Genomic DNA, 9,681 nt, shown 5'->3' with positions numbered 1-9,681 from the left:
GACACCTGTTGGCCTCCTTTTGCTTTGATGGCGCAACAGATTCTCCTTAATTTTAAATCCTTTTTTTCATTTACGTATCTATACGATGGTTATTTGGCAATCTTTAGCAGTGGGTAGTTATGTGGTTTCTTAGGTTATGTACAGGGCAGTGATACAATTCTCTACTCGTTAATATATTTTTGAAGTATTTATTAGACACGTTGGGACTAGTGAATTCAGCACAGAGCGTTCCACATATGTGCGACATGAAGCTCAGACATATAAGGTTCATCAGAGAACATTTATTACAGAGAATAAAGTAACATATAAACCTCCAAGTCTTGAATTAGACTCACAAACATCTCATGTATTGCACTTTAGTTGTTAGCAATGATTTCATTGATCCAGTCTACATAGTTGCAGAGCCTTGTGTAGACTCCGGGTAAATCTGGCATTGCACATCCCCAGCCCCAGGATGTGATTCCATGCACCTCTCCATTACACACCACTGGTCCACCGGAGTCACCCTAGTCACCAAAACAAGAAGACATAAATTATGCTGTTAATTCTTCACCCAGAGCTGCACTCACTATTCTGCTGCTGGTGCAGTCACTGAGTACATACTTGACATTACTTATCCTGTACTGATCCTGAGTTACATCCTGTATTATACCCCAGAGCTGCACTCACTATTCTGCTGCTGGTGCAGTCACTGAGTACATACTTGACATTACTTATCCTGTACTGATCCTGAGTTACATTCTGTATTATACTGCAAGAGCTGCACTCACTATTCTGCTGGTGCACTCACTGTATACATACATGACATTACTTATCCTGGACTGATCCTGAGTTACATCCTGTATTATACTCCAGAGCTGCACTCACTATTCTGCTGCTGGTGCAGTCACTGTATGCACACATGACATTACTTATCCTGTACTGATTCTGAGTTACATACTTTATTATACTGCAGAGCTGCACTCGCTATTCTGCTGCTGGTGCAGTTACTGTGTACATACATCACATTACTAATCCTGTACTGATCCTGAATTACATCCTGTATCATACTCCAGAACTGCACTCACTATTCTGCTGGTGCAGTCACTGTGTACAAACATGACATTACTTCTCCTGAACTGATCCTCAGTCAAATCCTGTATTATACTCCAGAGCTGCACTCACTATTCTGCCAAGTTTTCTTGGAGAATATGCATCCTGTGATCTTTTTATGGGAGTCATAATTACCTGGCAGGAGTCTTTTCCTCCCTCTGGATAGCCCAGGCAGATCATGTTATCTGTGATCCTGTCTCCGTAGGAATTACGACAAGATTCCTCAGATACCACAGGGACGTCCACACACTGCAGGACGTCCGGGCTAACAACTAGATATCAAAACAGCAAGTTATACAGACAGTATCCACCAGATGTAAGAAGATCTAAAAACTGTCAACTTACCCCCAGTGTTTCCCCATCCAGACACTAAGCACATGGTGCCCGCAGGGGGGCTGCTTCCAGGTGGGCAGTTTTTAGGGAGCTTGATGGGTTGGATGACATCACTAAACTGGGCGGGCACTGACAGCTTGATCAACATGATGTCATTATCGATCATGTAAGAATCGTAACCCGGGTGCCGAATGACCTTTTCAGAGTCAATGAATTGTTCTGTTCCCTCTGATACTCTGATATTATATTCTCCGAGCCTGGATTGAATTTTTCTGTAATGTGTGAACAAAAATTGTTAACTCGTTAAAATATAATGTTACATATTCTATGGCATTATAAGGATTGTGCCACTTAACCCTCTCATCCTCTTTGCGCAGGATAGAGAATCTGTTGCTTATCACTGGAGATCTGACCACTAGGACCACTAAACAATTGGGCAAATGGGGGGGCACATTATTACTTTAGAGAGCCCAATTTGGGAATGGAGGCCAGGAATGTATTCTCCATGGGAGCTCCATTCACTGCTATGGGATTTCCAGGCAATATGTTTCCCATTGATTACATAGAATGCAGGTCTTGCCCTTGTGTCTCCTTTATTACCTGCTCTATGGAGCATTTGAAGAGTGTTTGCTCCTTCCCAAATACTAAGAGTCCTATCTGTAAGACCTCCCATGATCATAGTTTTTCCTTCTTCTATGAAATATTGATCAGTAGGAAACAACTGGAACATAAGCTTGTGCTGATTCTTAGGCGATCAATCTTGATCAAACATGATCTCGATATTACACTTACCAAAGCCCTTTAAAGGGAACCTGTCATTTAAACTTACCCACACTATCTGAACATATCATTAAAAGCTGCAATTATACAGCAGTACAACTATCCCTGTATTGTTGCTCCACATGTCTGTAAAATTCCACAGTTTGTTCCTAAAGTTGACTCAGCATCTATGCAGTTGACCCCATGTGAGTTGGTTTATTTTCTTTCTTTTCAGCCAGCATATTCATGTTCTTCCATCTCACCCATGCCTGCAGCTAATTTACCACTCCCTCAAATGCTGGCTGTTTGGCTCGCTGAAGAGAATTCCTGAGGTAGGAGTAATGAGCAATTTGAGAGACAAGCTAATGCACGGGAGCGAAATCATTCCCATCATTCTAATTTCCCCTCCCTCAGGAATTCTCTTTGGCGAGTCACACAGCCGGCATCTTTCTAATTTCTGAGAGAAGGTGTATGATGTAGCAGGGCCAAGTTGGCTCAGCTGAAAAAATGCAAGTCCCTTGTAAATCAGGAACAAGGAGGCAAGGCTGAGCAGGAATAAACATGAATATAGATAGATGATGAGCCCAATTTTTCAAACTGACTGTGGAACTTTACAGGCATGTGGAGGAACAATATAGGGATATTTGTACTGCTGTTAAATAGTAGTTTTCAAAGATATTAGTTTAATTAGTTAGTTTAACTGACAGTGTCCATTAAAAGGGACACCTGTCAGCTAAAAAAAGGACTAAACTGTCCCTAGCCCTCTCCCATTATCATCAAAATCATAGTAAATATGCTAAGCTGTGGCACTTAGCAGTCCGATCTCCAGCCATATCTCCCATTTTTTTTTCATGAGAGGGTTGTCTATGGGGGCAATGAATGCAGCATCAAACCTGGTGCACACTTCAGTCACTGTAGCATCTAGCATGGGAGGGGCAAATAAACAGAAGAGAGAGGACTACCTGGCCCCATCATGAAAATGCCAGGCCCGCTACAAAATATGGCCGGTGATTGAACTGCTAAGTACCACAGTGTGGCAGAGCTCGGCATGAACCTCTTTGATTTTTCTTTTGCGATAAAAAGGACAGTTTTTCATTAGTATGTGCAGGTAGTATTTTTTGAGCTGACAGGTGTCCTTTAAGAACCTTTTCTGGTTTTGGCCCTTGTCTCTGAGCTTTCACAGTAGAGGTTAGAGAATCATTTAAGATGAATTCACTGAAGTTTTGCCAAATAGTTCAAAATGTTCAATTTAAGATTGAATAAAATCTGTCTGAATTGATGTTGTCTATTTGTTTTAGAAAATTGCACATAACCCCCTTCATTCCTCTAAAGCAATGGTTTGTAGTATTTCTATGAAAAAGTCATATCACACTTAATTAATTCTATTCATTTATATTAGAATTAGATTTAGGGTTACCTTAATGTTATGGTCAGGGATACTGTCAAAATTAGGGGTAAGCCTAAGGTCAACTCTAACCTTTGTCCAAGTTCTAACCCTAACCTCAATGTAAAAATTTTTAGAAAATCAACAAAATCAAAAATCTGTGTTTTAGAGGTCTATATGCCACAGATCAAGAGAATTCGAGAAGCATCAGTCCATCTGAAGTGAATCTTAAAAATACTATGGTTTGGAGCTAGAAAATTGTCAGATTCGTACTGAATCTTTGCATTAACTAATGAATCATCTCTACTTTGTAGTACTTACGACTTGTAGCAGTGAGCAGCAGACACCACCCATTGCTCGTTGATCAAAAACCCTCCACAGAAATGATAGCCGACATTGAGAGACACCTGATAGGGCAAATTACAGGGATAGCCTCCAACTATCTTATCATCATCGACAAGGGGGGTTGCCACTGAAAAGAAAAACATTTAGTGTCCATTAACAATAATGATTTTAAAGAAATCACAAAATATTGTCTACAGTCTGTCTTCTCTTTATCTTTACAAGCTTTGGTAGGACTTGAAACTTACCAGCAAGACCCAGAAGGGACAGGACTATCAGGATCTTCATTGTCACCAAGAAAAGTTCCCTGTGACCAGTGGAGGATCTTTATACACGGGCTTATGAGAAATTTATCATCTTTCCTGTTGGTTCGCAAGGTCACCACTAATTGTGGGAAATCGAGCAGATAGCTTGGCCTGGAATCTGCCCATGTGACAACCTTCAGCTGATTGGACATCTTTGTTACAACATCCAGTATGTGAATTATTTCACCAACTTTATTACTTCAATAAAATAATGAGTACAACATATCCCTAGATTTTGAAGGATCTCCATTTGCCTTATTACATTTCATGGACAGTAGAACAAGTTGGTGGAGGAAAATAACTAATGGTGGACTACCGAACCAGATTGTGAAGGCTATGCTCTTATTGCCCATAGATCTGTCTTTCACTGTCTTTAAGCCATATACAAAACTATAGTCAAGATTGCCTTAAGGAACTTAAAGGGGCTTAGCATGTAGTAAGAACAGTATCTGCTTTGCTCTAATGGTTCAAAAAGGGGCTACTCAAACCAAAAACTATGGACAACTTCTAAATGTATTGACTCTGATGTCCTCTGGTTGTAACTCTCATACAAAGGTCAGGATAGATCAGGAAGCCACAAGATTGCTACCTCTTGATGTAGGTTCAGTGCTGGACTATAATTGTAACCATCATCAGTAAAATCCTCCAGGCTTTACCGTATTGGTCACAATCCTATAATGAGAATATGACATGTGGTTGTGAGTTTAAGGCTATGTTAACCTGTACCGATAGTTATCAGGGTCATCAACTATTACTGTTTCTACTGAGTAGGTATGAGTGGACCATTCAAGTTAAGGTAAGCCTAATTTGGTCACCCTCACCCATAACACCCACACTATTTTCCCTAGGATCGTCACTTCCTCTGATGTCACGGGGGAGATTGGGGAAAATTCGGACATCATTTAAAGGGTTAACACCTGTGATTGCGGATAGTTCTGCTTGAGGGTGTTACTGGCAGGGTGAAGCCAAATGTTGTATCCAAATTTGTGCTTCAAGTCTGGTTTTGGGTCCAGGAATGGCATGGACATTGTGGGTATGGGTCCATTCAACCCAACCACTGAGGCATCACATCCACCATCAATCTGTGACTGTGTCCAAGCAATGTGACAATTTCGTGAAGCATTTGCTATTTTACTTTTGGATTCACTGATGTCTCTACTGTGGCAGTCACAGACTAGCATTTGCTTCACTTGAGTTTACGTACAATGGCCATTGTTCGCAATGAAGTAGCAATTATTCAATGGCAACAATAATTTATATTTGAGTTCTGTTTTTCGCTGCATACAGGGAACAGGAGAGGATCTGCAAGGAAGAGGCAGAGTATCACCAAATCCAGGGATAGAAAACCTGTAGCATCTTCCCAAGAAGACTCCTGGCTGCACCAGCTCCAAAGCTGCTTCTACGCAATCCTGAGCAAAGCGTCTGATACTTATCACCAGGGGTCGAATACTTATGATTTCAGGTTTTTCTTGTTTAATAAATTAGCAAAAATACCCTCATTTTGTTTTTTTTCTGTCAAGATGGGGGCAGAGTGCACATTAATCAGAAGAAATAAAAAACTTTATTGATCTTACCAATTGGCTGCCGGGAAAAAGTGAAAAATGTAATCAGTTCTGAATACTTTCCGTACCCCCTGTTTAACTTTCAGGTATCATTATTTTTCTGGTCAGATAAGTTTTGGTCATGTAGTCATTCGTTGGCAGCAATGTGTTTCAAGCCACTTGGTTTGTCAAGGTTCCCAACACATGACTCTTGTCTTGGCAGCCATAATATCCTGTGTTACCCAAATTAGCATTTTTTGACTATGGTGAAGGCCGTTCTGTCTGGAACAGGTGAGCTCTGTGGAAAGTCTAAATTTAGCTAGACCTATAAATATACAGTAGAATTTACCGTGAGCCGGCTTATGATGCAAGCACCGCTGCCACGTCGCAATGGATACAGGCTCTGCCTGGCAAATATCAGTATCATCACCACCCGCACCCCTTCAGCCTCCCCTACAATTAGCCCGAACAACTCAAGAGTGTGAACACTATCAGTACAGGGGTACACATCACAAGTTACATATCTTAGAAGGTAAAATAAGATGTCTAAAGAGAACCTGTCACTAGGAATGCGATTTGTAGCTGGTGACAATTCCCAACACCCCATGCTATGCTGATCAGCATTCTGAATGAGTTCAGTAATTTATATAAGTTTAATTCACATTTCTTTAGCTCATGGTAAGTCCTTGAAGCTGCGTCCTGTGTGTGCCTGTGTCTCAGTCTCCTCTTGTCACACTCATCCAGCGCCCTTCCCCTCCGGTAACGCTATCTAACACTGCGGCGAAGTACAATGCAAGCATCGGACCGCTCGGCAATCGGTCCGACGTATTCATGAGGGGGGAGGCGTTGGGCCGTGGTTAGGGGCGGTGACTGCCGCATGACTTGTGGCAGTCACCGCCGGCCCTCATGAATACGTCGGACAGCTTGGCAAGTGGTACGACGATTACATTGTACTCCGTCGCAATGTTAGAGAGGTTAGAGAGGTTTCCGGTAATGCTATTCCTCTAACACATCGGCGTTTGTTTAGACACTAGGAGCTGCTTACTTTAGTCTAGGGTGGTACTGTGAGAGGGCAGTGTATGTAGGGTCTAGGTTGGTACTGTGAGAGGGCAGAGTATGTAGGGTCTAGGGTAGTACTGTGAGGGGGCAGAGTATGTAGGGTCTAGGATGATACTGTGAGAGGGCAGAGTATGTAGGGTAGGGTGTACTGTGAGAGGGTACAGTATGTAGGGTCTAGGGTGGTACTGTGAGAGGGCAGAGTATGTAGGGACTAGAGTGGTACTGTGAGAGGGCATAGTATGTAGGGCAGGGTTTACAGTGAGAGGGCAGACTATGTAGGTTCTAGGGAGGTACTGTGAGAGGACAGAGTATGTAAGTTCTAGGGTGGTACTGTGAGAGGGCAGAGTATGTAGGGTCTAGGGTGGTACTGTGAGAGGGTACAGTATGTAAGGTCTATGGTGGTACTGTGAGAGGGTAGAGTATGTAGGGTATGGTGTACTGTGAGAGGGCAGAGTATGTAGGGCTGGGTTTAATGTGAGAGGGCAGAGTATGTAGGGTCTAGGGTGGTACTGTGAGAGGGCAGAGTATGTAGAGTATGGTGTACTGTGAGAGGGAAGAGTATGTAGGGCAGGGTGTAAAGTGAGAGGGCAGAGTATGTAGGGTCTAGGGTGGTACTATGAGAGGGAACAGTATGTAGGGCAGGGTGTAATGTGAGAGGGCAGAGTATGTAGGGTCTAGGGTGGTACTGTGAGAGGGCAGAGTATGTAGGGCAGGGTGTAATGTGAGAGGGCATTTTATGTAGGGTCTAGGGTGATACTGTGAGAGGGCAGTGTATATAGGGTCTAGGGTGGTAATGTGAGAGGGTACAGTATATAACAGTGATGGATAACCTTTTAGTGACCAAGTGCCCAAACTGCAAACCCAAATCCCCTTCATTTATCGCGAGGTGCCAACCAAAATTAGAGCAGTATCTTATTGCTCCCTGTTCTTCAACAACGCTCAATCTTCCTGGCCTCCTGAGGACAGCAACACAGTAGAAAGAAGGAGGGAACATTTGCATCATTGTACCTGCATCATTGCATCCAGTGGCCCTTTTTACACAAAGAATCATGGGGCCAGCAGGAAGTCCTTCAGAGATAATCAGGCCCTGTCTACACAATCTTTCTCTTCATACAGTCCCAAGTAGCCAAGAAAGTCACTTTAAAATATCACTGAAAACAGCATCTTTGCTTGGAACTATAGGAAAATTCTTTGAGTCCTGTCTGGTGTGCTGGGGCGATGGCCCGGGTGCCCACAGAACGAGCTGGGAGTGCCGCCAGTGCCACCACTGGTATATAGGGTCTAGGGTGGTAGTGTGAGAGGGCAGAGTATGTAGGGTCTAGGGTGGTAGTGTGAGAGGGCAGAGTATGTAAGGTCTAGGGTGGTACTGTCAAAGGGCAGAGTATGTAGGGCTGGGTGTAATGTGAGAGGGCAGAGTATGTAGGGTCTAGGGTGGTACTGTGAGAGGGTAGAGTATGTAGGGTCTAGGGTGGTACTGTGAGAGGGCAGAGTATGTAGGGTCTAGGGTGGTACTGTGAGAGGGCAGAGTGTTTAGGGTCTAGGGTGGTAATGTGAGAGGGCAGAGTATGTAGGGTAGAGTGTACTGTGAGAGGGTAGAGAATGTAGGGTAGGGTGTACTGTGAGAGGGTAGAGTATGTAGGGTAGGGTGTACTGTGAGAGGACAGTGTATGTAGGGTCTAGGGTGGTAATGTGAGAGGGAAGAGTATGTAGGGTCTAGGGTGGTAATGTGAGAGGGCAGAGTATGTAGGGTAGGGTGGTAATGTGAGAGGGCGGAGTATGTAGGGCAGGGTGCACTGTGAGAGGGCAGAGTATGTAGTGTATAGGGTGGTACTGTGAGAGGGCAGAGTATGTAGTGTATAGGGTGGTACTGTGAGAGGGCAGAGTATGTAGTGTATAGGGTGGTACTGTGAGAGGGGTGCGGCCCAGCAGTAGATATCACTTTCTGTTCTGTGTCTCTCTTCCTCTTTCTCTCACCAGAAGACCATGGAGAAACATGTCTGCTGCCTGGGGGAGTATAATGCTGAGGTTATATCACACTGTAGTGACCAAATACACCTCACACATCATGTACAAGTGTAGAATCAGCTTCTACATCAGGTATAGAAGCATTTTTACCTCAGATATCATACTTATCATGGAGTTTATGGAGTAGCCAGGTCTCCTCATGTATAGAATCCAAGTTTCCATCCATCTTATATATGGCAGACATGACTGCCTGTCAGCTTATTACATTATACACTGTGGTTATGGTGGTTTACATGAGAGAAATGTTTTATAACATTATGTGAACATGACTGAAGGAGTGTAACTGCAACTGCAACGGGTGCCCACAGAACGAGCTCGGAGTGCCGCCAGTGGCACCCGTGCCATAGGTTCGCCACCACTGGTATATAGGGTCTAGGGTGGTAGTGTGAGAGGGCAGAGTATGTAGGGTCTAGGGTGGTACTGTGAGAGGGCAGAGTATGTAGGGTCTAGGGTGGTACTGTCAGAGGGCAGAGTATGTAGGGCTGGGTGTAATGTGAGAGGGCAGAGTATGTAGGGTCTAGGGTGGTACTGTGAGAGGGTAGAGTATGTAGGGTCTAGGGTGGTAATGTGAGAGGGTACAGTATGTAGGGTCTAGGGTGGTAATGTGAGAGGGCATAGTATGTAGGGTCTAGGGTGGTAATGTGAGAGGGCAGAGTATGTAGGGTCTAGGGTGGTACTGTGAGAGGGCAGAGTATTTAGGATCTAGGGTGGTAATGTGACAGGGCAGAGTATGTAGGGTAGAGTGTACTGTGAGAGGGTAGAGAATGTAGGGTAGGGTGGTACTGTGAGAGGGCAGAGTATGTAGGGCTGGGTGTAATGTGAGAGGGCAGAGTATGTAGGG

At 43.8% G+C, this 9,681-nt stretch overlaps 1 protein-coding gene across 1 annotated transcript; it reads right to left on the bottom strand.

Annotated features, from left to right (window-relative positions):
- Positions 1–261: 261 nt before the first annotated feature.
- On the bottom strand, positions 262–4,288 carry LOC140105650 (anionic trypsin-2-like). The gene is made up of 5 exons (XM_072129657.1): positions 4,159–4,288; positions 3,890–4,040; positions 1,438–1,697; positions 1,228–1,364; positions 262–506 (listed from the first exon to the last, which is right to left on the bottom strand). The coding sequence occupies exons 1-5, from the start codon at positions 4,196–4,198 to the stop codon at positions 357–359; spliced, it is 738 nt and encodes a 245-aa protein (XP_071985758.1). The 5' UTR covers positions 4,199–4,288; the 3' UTR covers positions 262–356.
- Positions 4,289–9,681: the final 5,393 nt, after the last annotated feature.

This window comes from Engystomops pustulosus, chromosome 11 (assembly GCF_040894005.1).
Source record: "Engystomops pustulosus chromosome 11, aEngPut4.maternal, whole genome shotgun sequence".
In the NCBI taxonomy this organism is placed as follows: Eukaryota; Metazoa; Chordata; class Amphibia; order Anura; family Leptodactylidae; genus Engystomops; species Engystomops pustulosus.
This window is presented reverse-complemented; position numbering and strand designations above follow the sequence as displayed.

Coding starts and splice junctions, on each gene's coding strand:
- LOC140105650 (XM_072129657.1), bottom strand. CDS start 4,198: ATGAAGATCCTGATAGTCCTGTCCCTTCTGGGTCTTGCTG. Junction 1,698..3,889: donor GCTGCTCACTGCTACAAGTC/GTAAGTACTACA, acceptor CACACATTACAG/AAAAATTCAATCCAGGCTCG. Junction 507..1,227: donor GAGGAAAAGACTCCTGCCAG/GTAATTATGACT, acceptor TTTGGTGACTAG/GGTGACTCCGGTGGACCAGT.